Source organism: Lipotes vexillifer, unplaced genomic scaffold, assembly GCF_000442215.2.
Source record: "Lipotes vexillifer unplaced genomic scaffold, Lipotes_vexillifer_v1.1 scaffold4, whole genome shotgun sequence".
Lineage (NCBI taxonomy): Eukaryota > Metazoa > Chordata > Mammalia > Artiodactyla > Lipotidae > Lipotes > Lipotes vexillifer.
Window position 1 is genome coordinate 1,187,008 of NW_006785876.1, and position 14,687 is coordinate 1,201,694.

At 44.5% G+C, this 14,687-nt stretch overlaps 1 protein-coding gene across 1 annotated transcript; it reads right to left on the reverse strand.

Annotated features, from left to right (window-relative positions):
- Window positions 1–2,017: 2,017 nt before the first annotated feature.
- SAYSD1 (SAYSVFN motif domain containing 1) lies at window positions 2,018–7,826 on the reverse strand. The gene is made up of 2 exons (XM_007458171.1): window positions 7,620–7,826; window positions 2,018–2,368 (listed from the first exon to the last, which is right to left on the reverse strand). The coding sequence occupies exons 1-2, from the start codon at window positions 7,824–7,826 to the stop codon at window positions 2,018–2,020; spliced, it is 558 nt and encodes a 185-aa protein (XP_007458233.1).
- Window positions 7,827–14,687: the final 6,861 nt, after the last annotated feature.

Sequence of the window (14,687 nt, forward strand, 5' to 3'; positions counted from 1 at the left end):
AAATAAACAAGTGGGACCTAATGAAACTTAAAAGCTTCTACAAAGCAAAGGAAACTACAAACAAGATGAAAAGACAACCCTCAGAATGGGAGAAAATATTTGCAAACAAATCAATGGACAAAGGATTAATCTCCAAAATATATAAACAGCTCATGCAGCTCTATATCAAAACAACAAACAACTCAATCAAAAAATGGGCAGAAGACCTAAATAGACATTTCTCCAAAGAAGACATACAGATGGCCAAGAAGCACATGGAAAGCTGCTCAACATCACTAATTATTAGAGAAATGCAAGTCAAAACTACAATGAGGTATCACCTCACACCAGTTAGAATGGCCATCATCAGAAAATCTACAAACAACAAATGCTGGAGAGAGTGTGGAGAAAAGGGAACCCTCCTACACTGTTGGTGGGAATGTAAATTGGTACAACCACTATGGAGAACAGTATGGAGGTTCCTTAAAAAACTAAAAATAGAATTACCATATGACCCAGCCATCCCACTACTGGGTATATACCCAGAGAAAACCATAATTCAAAAAGACACATGCATCCCAATGTTCACTGCTGCGCTACTTACAATAGCCAGGTCATGGAAGCAACCTAAATGCCCATCCACAGACGAATGGATAAAGAAGATGTGGCTCATATGTACAATAGAATATTACTCAGCCATAAAAAGGAACGAAATTGGGTCATTTGTAGAGACGTGGATGAATCTAGAGATTGTCATACAGAGTGAAGTAAGTCAGAAAGAGAAAAACAAATATCGTATATTAACGCATATATGTGGAACCTAGAAAAATGGTACAGATCAACTGGTTTGCAGGGCAGAAACTGAGACACAGGTGTAGAGAACAAACGTGTGGACATCAAGGGGGAAAGCGGCGAGGAGCAGTGGTGGTGCTGTGATGAAGTGGGAGATTGGGATTGACATATATACACTAATATGTATAAAATGGATAACTAATAAGAACCTGCTGTATAAAAAAATAAAATAAAATTCAAAAAAAACAAAAACAAAACAAAACCACAACAACAAAAAGATACACACACCACACCCTTCTTCACTGCAGCACTATTTACAATAGCCAAGACATGGAAGCAACCTAATTGTCCATCAACAGAGGAATGAATAAAGAAGATGTGATATATATACACACAATGGAATACTACTCAGCCATAAAAAGGAATGAAATAATGCCATTTGCAGCAACATGGATGGATGGACCTAGAGATTATCATACTAGGTGAAGTAAGTCAGAAAGAAAAAGACAAATACCATATGCTATCACTTATATGTGGAATCTAAAAAATGATACAAATGAACTTATTTACAAAACAGAAACAGACTCACAGACGTAGAAAACAAATTTATGGTTACCAAAGGGGAAAGGTCGGAGGGAAGGGATAAATTAGGAATTTGGAATTAGCAGATACATACTACTATATATAAAACAGATAAACAACAAGGACCTACTGTGTAGTACGGGGAACTATACTCGATATTTTATAATGACCTATATGGGAAACGTATCTGAAGAAGAATATATATCTGAAACATTTTGCTGAACACCTGAAACTAACACATTATAAATCAACTATACTTCAATGAAAAATAAATTAATTTAAAAAAGATTTAGAGAGAATATTTACTTTAGACAGTCTTGATGTACCAAACGATTACTTCAAACAGCTGGGTATTTTAAAGTTATCTCCCCAATGCCCTCTTAGTGCTCTAAAAATCACCTCTCTCAAATAAAGAGACAAACAGGTCTCCTTTCTTAAGCGTGTAATTTTTATAAATTGCATCAGACCCACAGTGAGTGTCTTCCTGGGAGTTTCACCAAAGCCAAAAAGAACTTCTGATATAAAACTGCAGCAGGAGATCGGGGAAAGAGAGTGGAATTGCGGGGTCACAGAACTGATCCGCAAGTTGTCCTTAGTCAAACCCACAAGTCGGTGCCCCAGGGGTGAAAGGACCGTGGGAGGCCAGCCGACAGCAGGGCTGGTCCTATCTCCCCTGCAGGGGTCGCAAGTGCAGCTCGCGCTCCAGCTGCTCGGCAGTCAGGGTACCCTGGATGGCCTCACAGCCCGGGTTGAACACGGAGTACGCGCTCTTCTCCCCCTCTGTCTTCTCCTCGGGGCCTCGTGTCCCCACATACATCCAGTAGAAGAGGGACAGGACAAAATAGGCCAGGCCAAATTCCAGTTGCACAAACAGTCCCAGCAGGACCAACCAGAGGAGCACCTTCAAGAAGGTGATGTTGGTCAGGAGAGACTGGTCCTGCGGGGGCGGGGCCGGCGGAAGCTCGGCTGGATTCCCCGGTGGCTGTGACGCATGGCCCCCAGGCCGAGCCGCTCCCTAGGACACACACAAACAAACCAAAGTAAGAATAATGGGCAGTGGGGCCGGGAGGATCAAAACCCATCTGGAGAGACAGCTGTCCTTGCTCGGGAAAGGCTTCCGGCTCATCTGTGTCTATTTTCTGGCCCTGCTAAGACAACCATCTCCAAAGAGCTCCTAAGCGTTCTGCTCCAACAGAATCAAAACTGATCAGTGAGATGTGAGCCGATGAAATCCTTACAGCATCAGAGGGATTCCCATCTGAGGCAGACATTTCCTCAGATTAATCTGTTGCTAACAGGAGCTAATTTGTGCCTGGTACAGAGACTCCCCCGTAATTGATAAGGCAGTGACCACATGCTTTCCACACAGAATCAATATGTTTGCTGCTTTGTCTAGAGGAGCTAAAATTTTGTTGAGTGACATGATTCTAAAATGAAGACTACACCAGAAACAGGAAACAAAAATCCCTTCCACACATTAAAAAGAAAGTCACTGTTATAGCCACAACCTTTCCATCCCCTGTGACCATCCTAAACACCCCCAGGATCTCCTAACTGGACTCCCCACCTCCTAACTCTTCCCTCCCCAAACCATCCTATGTACAGCTGCTAAATGGATCTGCTAAAACACCCATCAACCCCCTGCTCACAAACCTTTGACAAATTTTTATTGCCTACGGGTTAAAAATTAAACTGCTTGGGCTGGAATCCAAGGCCTTGCATTCACTCAACAGACAGAAATGCCAGTACACAGGCCCCTGCGCTGTGTGCTAATGGGAGACACAGGTACTTAAGGAGCTTTAGGGTGCTTGATCTCCAGTCCAGTATTTTCCAAACTTTTTTGGGTATGACCCACAATGAGAAATACATTTTGTACTGCAACCCCACACATATATATCAGGAGAAAAAAAGGTCACAAATCAACAAATACCTTCCTTACATATGAAGCTTTGATTTTCTATTCTATTTTTTTTTAATTTAGTTTTAACAGAGGACTAGATCCTCTAAATTGATTTCACCACCCACTAATGAGTCATGACTTGCAGTCTGTAAAACAGTGGTCTAAAAATTTTCTGAACAACATGACCCACAATCTATTGCTCTATAAATGAACCCTCTACTCCAGTTCAACCCAGAGACATGCCCCTTTGTGGCCAGGAACAGCCTCTGCTTCCTCTCCATTCCTCACCAACTTGCTTCCTCCAGGCAAGCATGACTGGTGAACTGTATATGCTCCGAACGCCTGAGTCATCAAGGAGGGTGTCCCCTCTGCCACCTAGAGCTCTGACTGGCTACTTCTCACTGAGCACCAAACTATTCGTCATTCAAGTGTCTCTCTTTTAATATAGGTCACATGTGTCCCTAGATTGTTGCACAAGGCCCCAAGCTACCATTTATTATCTTCTGGTGTCTCCAGAGCCAAACACAGTACCCCACACATAAGTTCTCAATACATAGCAGACTTTTAGCTCATTTATTCAATTATATCTCTTATTCTTCACGTGGCAATTTAAAAGGGACCACAAATATTATTTGGTCTCAATTAAAAATACAGGTCATCTGATTTATGTTGCTTCAGAAATTCTATATTGTTAAACCCTTGATTTTTAGTATCAATATTGTAATTATTACCTTTTCAATTAGATTGGAAAGGTTCTTAACATATAATCAACAATCCCCCACACACACAAATACACACATTTATTAAACAAATAAATGTCCCTTTCAGATTTAACCAGTGTGCACAATAGGGAAATCACTGAAGGTCTTAGCAGGGAACTAATACAATCTGATTAATATTTAAGACTATTCTGGCTGCCAGGCAGAAAATGGGCTGCAAGAGTAGAAGAAAGGAAATTGTTAGTAGCTCATGCAGGAGGCCCAGCAAGACAGGATCAGGCAGAGATTAGGGTGGTGACATGGAAGATGGAGAGAAATGATGGATACAGAATACATCCTAAATGTGTATGACTTGAAACTCACAGTAGATTGAATTTATTTTATTATTGAAGGAGTATAACAAGAATAATGCTATGGCCACCATTTACTGAGTGCCTTCAAGATGCCTGATCTGTAATCCAGCAAGCAGGTATTATTATTCCCAATTTACTGATAAGAAAACTCTGAGGTGTAAGCAACTCCCCTAAAGTCACACGGCTGGTGACAGGCAGAGATGAGTTTGGTCTAGCGTCCTAGGATGATCTCCCTCCAAAGCCCTTTTTACTTAATTAGGGCCTTTATGGGGGGGGGTGGTAAGAGGAAGGGTTAGAGAGCTAGAAGGAGATGAGGTGGGGTAGGGGGTTAAATGAACTGGCAAAGGGAACAAACAAAGAGGGGGGATAAGGAAATTCCTCCGCCTCGTTTGGCATTTGTTTTAGAACCAGTGTGCCTTCTGCTGTAAAAGCTGTGTGTGGAAGCGTTTGTGGTCACCACAGTCACCACAGCACATATGGTGCAGTTTAGGGAAGGGAATTCCGCTCCTTGAATACCAAGCTGCTTCCCACCTCAGGGCTTTTGCACTTGTGGTTCCCTCTGAGAGGAAAGCCCCTTCCCCTCACACCACCTGGCTGGCTCCCTCTTCTACAAACCTCAGTAAAAATGTCACCACATGGACCCTTGGCCTGTCCCAGGTTTCTGCAAAAGTGGCTCCTTCTTATGAAAATGGTGAGGTCACCTCCTCAGTGAGTCCTCCCTGCCCACCCAATTTAAAGTGGCACTCTGCACCCCTCACCCCCGATTCACTATCACAGCACCCCCCACCTTTTTGTAGCATTCATCATTCTGTTCTTTCAACTCGAAGGCAAGTTCTGTGAGAGCAGGGCTTTGTCTTTATCACACCGTCTCCTGGGATACAGGAAAGCAGCTGGAACATAGTGGGCACATGATAGGATTATACTGAATCAACGAATGCTGATGGGGGAAAGGGAAAAGTTAAAAGATGACTCCTGGATTTGAGGGGGTGATGCAAAGGCTGTGCTTGGCCAGGTGACGCCAAAGAAGGAGAGCATTTGAGCAGTGGGCCAACCTGAGCCAAGGCTTGGAAGGGAGGAATTGCAGGATGACTGTGGGCAATGGACCTTGGGGCTAGATGGTGCACTGGGGGCCTGGGAGGGAGACGGGGTGGGGTGTGGGGCTTGGCAGGACTTTTTAAAAGTTACAGGCATTTCTGTCCTAATGTGGTAGACGCTTGTCACAGAAAGGAATATTTTATTTTAGTGGACTGCTTTTCCCCAAGCTAAATTTGAGAGTGAGGAAAGGAGGAGGTGGATGCTTCCTTGTCAATGGCCAGCAAAAAGAAGCAATTAGAAACAGAAGGTTAAAGAAATCTCTGACAAGCCACTGTGTGCCACCTAAATTATTAGGTAGAGATGGATTATAAATTAGGGGAGAAAAAAAGCAGTTTAATGAGAATTTCACACCAGAACAAACCCAGGAATGGTAGCTGAGTCAATGAAAATGAGCTTCAAAGTTCCTCATGAAAAACAGAGTAATTAATAAGAAGCACTGGAGGTCCAGCATTTCCTCTCATCCCTTTGTCAGGCCATCAGCATTTGGGTTTTTAATAATGAAAACTTTCTCCAAGTTCAGCTTCTCTGGATCCAACTCAATGATCTCATATTCCTTTGGAAATGAGACATACAGTCAAAAACTCATTGTGTGGACTAGATACTATTTTGTAACTGGGAGAGGAAAAGAGGTAGAGGAAACGGATTCTAAAATCCTAACCAGGGACTTCCCTGGTGGTGCAGTGGTTAAGAATCCGCCTGCCAATTCAGGGGACACGAGTTCGAGGCCTGGTCCAGGAAGATCCCACATACCATGGAGCAACTAAGTCCGTGCATCACAGCTGCTGAGCCTGTGCTCGAGAGCCCGCAAGCCACAACTACTGAGGCCACGTGCCTAGAGCCCGTGCTCCACAATAGGAGAAGCCACCGCAAGGAGAAGCCACGAAGAGTAGCCCCTGCTCGCCCCAACAGGGGAAAGCCCACACACAGCAATGAAGACCCTACACAGCCAAAAATAAAATAAATAAAATAAATAAATTTATTTTAAAATAAATAAATAAAATCCTAAGCAATTGTACTCAGTGAGTTCTAATCAACAATAAAGTCATCCTGAGACAAACTGCATGCGAGGAAATGGACTGTTTGAAACCTGCTGCACTCTCTTTCTGCAAGTCAGTTGGAACCCTGAGTGTCATGGAGAATAATATCTAATCCAAACTGAGTACCAGTAAGCTCTCCTTGATTACAAAAAAAAAAATCCTTAAAACCAGATGTGGTCCAATGATAGATGAACTGAAGTAATTTTAAGAGGAGTATGGTACATTTTAATTTTCAGAAGGAATTTTTGGCTGTTACTGCACTTGGGAGGGACAGAGGCCATGTCACAGATTGCCTCACAGCACAGATATCCCCTTGATGTTTTGTCCTGTATTCCCACATAGATGCTCCAATCTCACACTCAAGTCATCACCTTGCCACCTTACTCATGAGGGAAAACGAAGATACTGAGACGTGAATAGGAAATTACCAAAGACTCACAGGGTGAAAAGGATATCATACTATTCTATATATTGTCTTTGCCTTGAACATTCATTGTTAAAACTTAAATAGGGCTTGCTAGTTCAATAGTGAGACAAAGGTACGTACCACCACGGGCAGTCAGTTACCACACTTTTGCGAATTTTGTATTCAAATGCCATTTCTAAAGCGCAGGCCATTTGGGTGACTGGCTGCATGTGGCCCAGAGGCGAAATCAAATGAAACTTTAATTACTGCCACTTTTTATCAGAAACCAATTAGACCTTTTACCCTCCATTAGCAGAGGGCTGTGACTCAACACTGTTGCGGAGCGGGGGCACAACGATAACTCAACTCGCTGTGAATAACACAAGGGCAGAGGTCCTTTCTTTCAGGATCCTAGACCCTCGCTTCAATCCTGGAGTCAGAGCTGCGTGGGTCGCGGGCTGTAAGGATAACGTGGAAGCCACTCATCAGGGCCCATGCGAGAGGCTGGAGACGCGAGGGCCCGCCCCCGAGCTGGCGGGAGGCGCCAGCAGCCCCGCCCCGCCCCCGAAGGCCCGGCTGAGATGCTATGGAGGGAGCTTGGCTGGCTGGCCGGGCTGCTCCTTGACGCCGCGAGGTGGGGGGCTGGGGGTGTTGCCACCACGTGGTGGCGGGGCGGGGCCTCGGCGGAGCTGCCAGAGAGGCCAAGTCGGCGGCTCCGAAGCCAGGTACCCGGGGTTGAGGCCTCGTTCCTCTCACCTGAGCGAGGTTGGGCTGGGCCTGGGCACTCGCGGGCCTCAGTTTCCACACCAGGAACCGTTTTAGCCAGCCTGGGGCTGCCTTTGGAGTTGCAGCTGCTTCCGCCTTCTCTCCCGAGGTTTGTGCACGCTGCCTCGAAGTGCTGGGTTCGGCCGCCAGCCCGGCTCGCTTCCTGGCCTCCCGGAACTCAGCTAACCGCGTCTCCATAGCGCGCACCCCGTTTCCCGCGCTCCCGAGGACGCGCGCGCGCCCGCTCGCAGGGGCACCTGTCCCTGCTTTGCCCGGCTCAAGGCTGCAGTGCGCCTGCGTAGCGGCGGCTGTATGCTGCGCGTGCGCGTTGTGGGCCCGGGGCTCAGGCCGGGCGTTCGCCGAGCTTGTGACGTTCCGTGAGCTGAGTGTACAGCTGGTTGTTCCCTCCAAACGCGTGGACGCGGTGTTCACGTCCTCGCCCCGGGCTAAGCTCTGCCGTTCTCCATCTCACCTCAGGGATCTGCTCCCTAACAGGTGGAGTATCGTCTAGCCGTTCAGCAGATTGAGATTGAGAAAGTGGACCTGGGGCATTGAAGAAGGCCCGTGTCGTGGTCTGTGGGATGTTCTGGTGTCAGAAGGAAGGCAGGATACAGCCTACCCTTTTCTTTTTAGCCGGTTTGCCAATCTTAGCAGTTTGGAGGGTGGCTTTCTCCTTGATCATATGGCAGGCAGTCTGTGCAGACGTCTCACTGGTCTGCCGCGCTGGAAACTACCTGTTGATGTGTCTAGATGGGCCAGAACCTTTAAACGGAACAAAACAAATCTTTTATTGGGGTGCAACTTAAAATACACAAATGTGAAGTGTTTGGCTCAGTACATCTGTATTAGGTGTACACCTATATAACTATTACCCAGATAAAGAACGTTTCTAGTACCCTGAAGACTCCCTTTGTGTCCTATCCCAGTCACTACTCACCCAGAAGGTCACAGTTCGGGTCAGGAACTGTTAGATTTTTAAAGCTCTAAGCATCTAGCTAAGTGCCACTCACTTAATTGAGGCTCAAATATTTCTTCGATCTTGCTGAGTGTGAGTCAAGAAATCAGATGACCTAGAATGGAGTCTTTCATTCACTTAGCAAATATTTATTGAGAGTCCTCTACGTGTCAAGTGTCATACCAGGGATGCTGGGGTGAAGGAAACCCTTGTTTTCGTAGTGCTTAGCATTCTAAATGGGAAGACTAATGCATAATTACATATTTATATTTAATATAACATCAGGTACTGATTAGTGCTGTGAAGAAAAGTAAAGTAAGGAATAAGGATGTTGGGGTTGTTTTGAGCCAATGACCAGGGAAGGCTTCTCTGAGGAGTTGTCATTTGAGCAGAGACCTAAATGAAATAAGTGGTGGGGGCATGTAGATATCTGGAGAAGAGTGTTTCAATCAGAGGAAACAGCAAGTGCAAAGGTTCCGAGACCTCAAGTACTATGCTTGACCTGCTCACAGAACATTAAGGGTCAGTTGGACCTTACAGGCCATGGTGGAGACTTTATACTACATTCTGAGTGTGATGGTAAGCGACTGGAGGACTTTGAGCAGATGACATGATCTGATGTATTTTTAAAGGATCACACGGGCTGCTGGAGGTGGGACCCTGGAAGAGGGCAAGTATAGAAGGAGGGAAACAAGTTCGGAGCAAGTACAGCGGTATAAAGAGAGTCTGGGAAGTTGGAACTAGAGTGGGAAGTGATGCAGGTGGTGAAAATTGGTCAGATTCTGAATATATTTTTGACTATCTGGGCCAACATAATGTGCAGCTGGATTGGATGTGGAGTGTGAGAAAAAGGAATCAAGGATGATGGATTTCCACCAGCCCCCCTCCCCACCAGTCCACACACCTGAGCAACCAAGTGAAGGATGCCAAGGCCCTCTACTGAGATGGAGGAAGACTAGGAAGAGAGGATTATTCGATAAACTTGGTGAGTTTTGTTTTGGACATGCCAAGAGTTTGAGATGCCTATTGGACAAACAGCATAGGCAATTGCATAGTGAAAACTGGAGTTCAGGGAAAAGTGAGAACTGGAGCTACATATTGGGAGTCATCAGCATGTGTGTGATATTTAAAGCCATGAGATCAACTAAGGAGTGAGTGTGGATAAAAAGAGGATACATGAGGACTGAGCCCCGAATAATTAGAGATGGTCTGTGAGACAGAAAAGAAATGGGCGTGTTATACCACAATGACCTGTCATTGAGAAGCCACAAGAAATTTCTTGCCCATCGTGGCGTCCAGAGTAGATCTGCTTCTCTGGAGGGGCTGGTGACTCTTTTATCGATTGTCTTTCCCACTTGATAATCACACTGAGACCTTAGAGCTGTATTTATCATCTACTTCTAGTAGGCGTTTAGACTTAAGGCATACGATTTGTGGGCTATTGCAATCAGGGTCTCTGGCAGGAAATATGGCACCTTCAAAAAGGTTAAGTAAGGAGAGCTTTGTGTTACAAAGATGTGGCGAAATTAAGGGAGCCAGCGAGGAAGTTCACAGGAAGTGTTACCAGCCTCTAGGCCTCAAGCAGGAGAGGAGAGAGTGGTCATCAGAACTCAGTGAGACCTGTAGCTATAGGAGAAGCCCGAGACGAAGGAGCCCTTAAACAGGTAGAGAAAGGTGGGAAGAGGATAAGAGGAGCAAACAGAGAATATCCAGCCAAGTGCTAATGGCATCTCTAGCGCCGTCTTGTTTCAGTAACCTTATTTTCCCTTTGCTTTGTTTAATGATGATAAATTTATTTTGTCTCAGTGCCTTGTAAACCTCTTTAAATTCTTTTTGGAAGAGGCTGAAAGAATGGGAAAAAGTAAAGATGAAAGAGATGAATATGAAGAACACCTCATGCCAAACTAACTCCTTTTCCTTTTTGGATAAGATTATGAGACTAGTGAGTAAGAAGGGTCCCAAAGTGTACTTAATGTGTGAATTTAAGTTTTATTATGAAATACTTTGTGTATACCAAATTTCATATATATAAATTGGACACATAATAAACATATATATAATGTGTATACATGTATATCTGTTTGTAAATTATAAGTAATAAAATATCCACATGCCCTCTTAGTATCCATGCCATGGAGAGTATACTTCCCCATTCTTTGTCTTTGAACTCAGCCATGCAAGTTGTTTTTGGCAAATGGGTGATGGCAGGTATTATACAAGTATGGGGGCTTGAAGTGTATTTGTCCTGTTGAGTTCACCCTCTTCATACTCTGCCCTGCCATGAGATGAGCTTGCAACAACTAGCCAGCTGGTCCAAGAATAATGAGAGTTTTGTGGATATGGTCACCCAGCTGACTCACTGACCAGTTGAGCCCAGCCCAAAATAGTTGCCCCTGGCTTACCCAAGATGTATGAAAAATAAATGTTTATTTTATGTCACAGAGATTTTGTGGGTTTTATTACACAGAAAAAGCTACTTAAAAAAATGAAAAGAAAAGAACGTTCCTCTGTGTGCCTGTGGTCCATTCCTGACTCCTACCCACCTCTTTAATCTATTAATGTAGTAAGTTACATGAATAGACTTTCTGTTAAATCATCCTACATTCCCGGAATAAACAAAACTGAGCCACTTTATGAAATATAAAATTCAAAGCTAGATCCAGTTTGGTAATCTTTAAGGAGTTTTGTATCTATGTGCATTAATGAGATTTTCCTATAATTTTTTTTCATGCACTGTTCTTGAAAGGTTTTGGCTTGAGGATTATGCTAGCTTTCTGAAATAAGCTGAAGTCTCCATCTCCCTCCCATCCCCCATTTTCTAGAACAGCTGGAGTAAAATAGGAATTAACTGGTTCTTGAATGTTTTATAAGACTTAGTAGTAAAACGATCTAGACCTGGTGTTTTCTTAGATCAGATAAATAAATGTAAGCTACAGTTAAGTGACTTCATAGCTGGTCAATACAGCCTTACCCAAAAAGAGTTAAGAAGTGGATCAACATCAGTCTGTCCTGTCTGATGTTTTTAGGAGTGGCATGGATGAAAATATAAAAGACAATTTATCGTGTTTTCAGGTAACAAAAATTTTACAGAGAAATCTACAATTACGTCTTTCAGGTAAAAAAAATAACGAATTTGATTCAATTTGTCATGATTAAAGTGTTGTGTAGATGCTCAGAGGGAATGCTAGTTCCTAGATTTGCATTTAAGTTTTTATATCTTTGTTTTTATTCCCTGATTGTTGGCTTGAGAGCAGTTTGTTTCAATATGACTTGGAGCTTTTCCCTGACCCCAGACTGGGGAGGAGGGGAGTATATGGTGGATGCTTCAGCTGCTCTAGTCAGTCCCATTGTCAGAGTGAGAGAGGACGCCCATACTCATGCTTTCTTTGGTCCTGTCCCTGCAGGCACCACATGTCAAGTTCTGAGCACTGTGCTTTATATGACAAGCCATAGGAATGTCCAAAGGAGAGTGGCCTGGATAGTGAAGTTTCTAGAAAAGGGTTTCTTGGCCTTGGTATTTTAGACATTTGGAGCCAGATAATTCTTTGTCTTGGGGGCCGTCCTGTATCTTGTAGGATTCTTAGCAACATCCCTGACCCCAAGCCGTACTTGCCAGTAGTGCTCCCTGGTAGTTATAACAGCCAGAAATGTCCCCAGACAGTGCCAGATGTCCCCTTGGTGGCAAATTTGCCGCTGGTTGCGAATGACTGGTCTAAAGACCATATTTTAATAAGAGTAATAAAGGCAGTGGATGATTTGGGCTGGGGAAGAAGAGTCATAGTGAAAACATGCCAGTCAGTTTTAGAAGCTGTTAAAAGGGCTATTGTGAATGGAGGAGCACAATCATTTTGTGTGGCTCCAAAAGGCAGAACTAAGGCCAACAGTTGGAAATTACAAGGTGACTAATGTGGAATCTTTTTAAAAAAGGGGGGGGGGCAGATTTTCCAGCAACTCAGTTATTCCAGAAATAGCAAGTTGCTGGAATAATTTCAGTGCAGTGAGTTCCCTGACACTAGCAGTATTCAAGCAGAGGCTGACAACCCCTTGTCAGGAATGTTGTAGAGGGGATTCTGGACTGAAGAGGGATTTGGTTAACGTAGACGATTACCAAGTCTCTTCCAACTGGAAAACTTTATGTTTTACTCCAAGTAGTGCAAACTGGGATGAGAAGATGGAAGACTTTGGGGCATCGGTCTAGAATGTGTCGCATAAGGTGTTGGTGCCCCTGCCCAGATCCCCTCAGATCTCACTATTGCTGTACATGCTGACGGCTTGTTTCTACAAGCCCCTGGGTGCTTTCTCTGACTGCAGGAGTGTGTTTAACTAGTACATGAGGCAGACTAGCAGTGGTGGGGGATTATTCCCCCTAACCCTCAAACAGCCTTCAACCAATTTTGGATGGGAGTTGGTGGATACATACCGCAGCTCCCTCACTCCTCATTGGGATGACTCTGAGGTACATTCCACAGAGTCTCCCAGGGGTCTTCAGGAGGAGTGTACCTCAGTTGCCCACAGCAATATCTGCTCATTAAAGCACCCTATATTACCTTTCTTCCCTTTCCTGTCTCACTTCCCTGCTCCACTATCAGTGCTCCCTGGAATCACTTCCCCAGTAAGCCTCTTCCATTCAAATTGTTATGTCAGGATCTTCATCCAAGAGACTCTAAGGTCAGACCTAGGTAAGACCTTAGGAAGGTCTATGGACTTGGTTGCAGAAAGGGAAGTAAATGAGAGGGCTGGTTGGTATTTCACATTTAAGAGACCCCCGCAGTCTTGAAGTTGGAGGCAAGCACAATGGCTTTAGAGTGGTACAGTCCAAGGAGAATGATATTTGAAGATGGGAATAAAGAAGTTAAGAAAAGAGAAAGGAAGGGGAGGAGAGGCCATGGTACTTCAACTGAAGCAGCCTGACCAGGACAGCTCCTGGGGAGGCTGTTTGGCCCACACTTTACGCTGAGCTCTGTAGAGGACAGAATCAGAACAACCAATCCAGTCATTCTATGATTCTGTCCTCCAAGGACTTTAGAGACCATTCAGTCGGTAAATGTTGATTGAACACCTGCTATAAGCCAGGCCCTGTGTCAGGCTTTGAGGATGCAGAGAGGAATAAAATACAGTCCCAGCCCTTAGGAATTTAAGGCTTAGTTGGGGAGGCAGACTCACTAACAGACAATTATACATGGAGGTCTGAGGGAGCAGAGGAGGGTCACTAACTCAGACTGTGGAGTAGTATGACTTCTTCGGATTTAAATATGGGGAAACCGAGGCCAGTGGAGGAAAGCTGATGAGGTTATGTAATTCCTGGGCATTGCTGTAGACAACGAATATTTCTGGTGATAGTTCATTCCTTTATAGCACTGTCTTTTGCATTTGCTCTGGAAAGTATCCCCACATGACCCCCTTGCCCCCACCCACTCTTGGCTTGATGGTCACAGCTTGCTTTGGCCTGACAACTACTGCTGGTTTGAGTTTTGCCTTTTTGTGCCCCCTACCCCCCACCCAACTACAGGGATCTTGTGGTCCAAAAGAGCCCAGCAGTCTCTGCTGTCTTTTTAGTCAGTCCTGCCTGATCCCATTATCTGAAGCTTCCTCATTCCCCTCCTCTGCATCTCCTTAACTCCATTTAACTTCCAAAATCTCAGGTTATAACAGTTTCCCACCCACCCGATGTGCCATTTTGAGTTCTATTGTGTTAGAACTGATGCTCAGAGAAATGCCTCCTATGACTTGCAGGAAAGATGATCAGACAAAGCCCACAGAATTACAGAAAAGATAATCTGTATGTAAATCCCATCCCAAAACTCTCCTTAATATTTTCAGAAAGTATTTGGAGAAGAATCTCTTTGCAAGTTGAGAATGGGCATAAAGAAAGCAATAGCTGCTGTGTTTCAGATGAGCTTGCTCCTGCGTGGTTATGTATGGGAGTAAAGTTGGAAGGAAGGCAAGCTTTTGCCCTTTAAAGTCCTTTGAAGAAATGGACTGTTTGGTTAAAGTATGCACATACACCCAGAGTGGTATATTTCCTGATTCTTGACAGTGGCCCAGCCTCTTCGCTGGAAACTCCTGCTTCAGCCCTTGTATTTTCTCTCCAGCCATTGACCTTC

Excerpts from the sequence above, each read along its gene's own strand:
- SAYSD1 (XM_007458171.1), bottom strand. The coding sequence starts at position 7,826 with ATGGAGACGCGGTTAGCTGAGTTCCGGGAGGCCAGGAAGCGAGCCGGG. Across the intron at positions 2,369-7,619 it reads CCCAGCCCAACCTCGCTCAG|GGAGCGGCTCGGCCTGGGGG; the intron begins GTGAGAGGAACG and ends TGTGTGTCCTAG.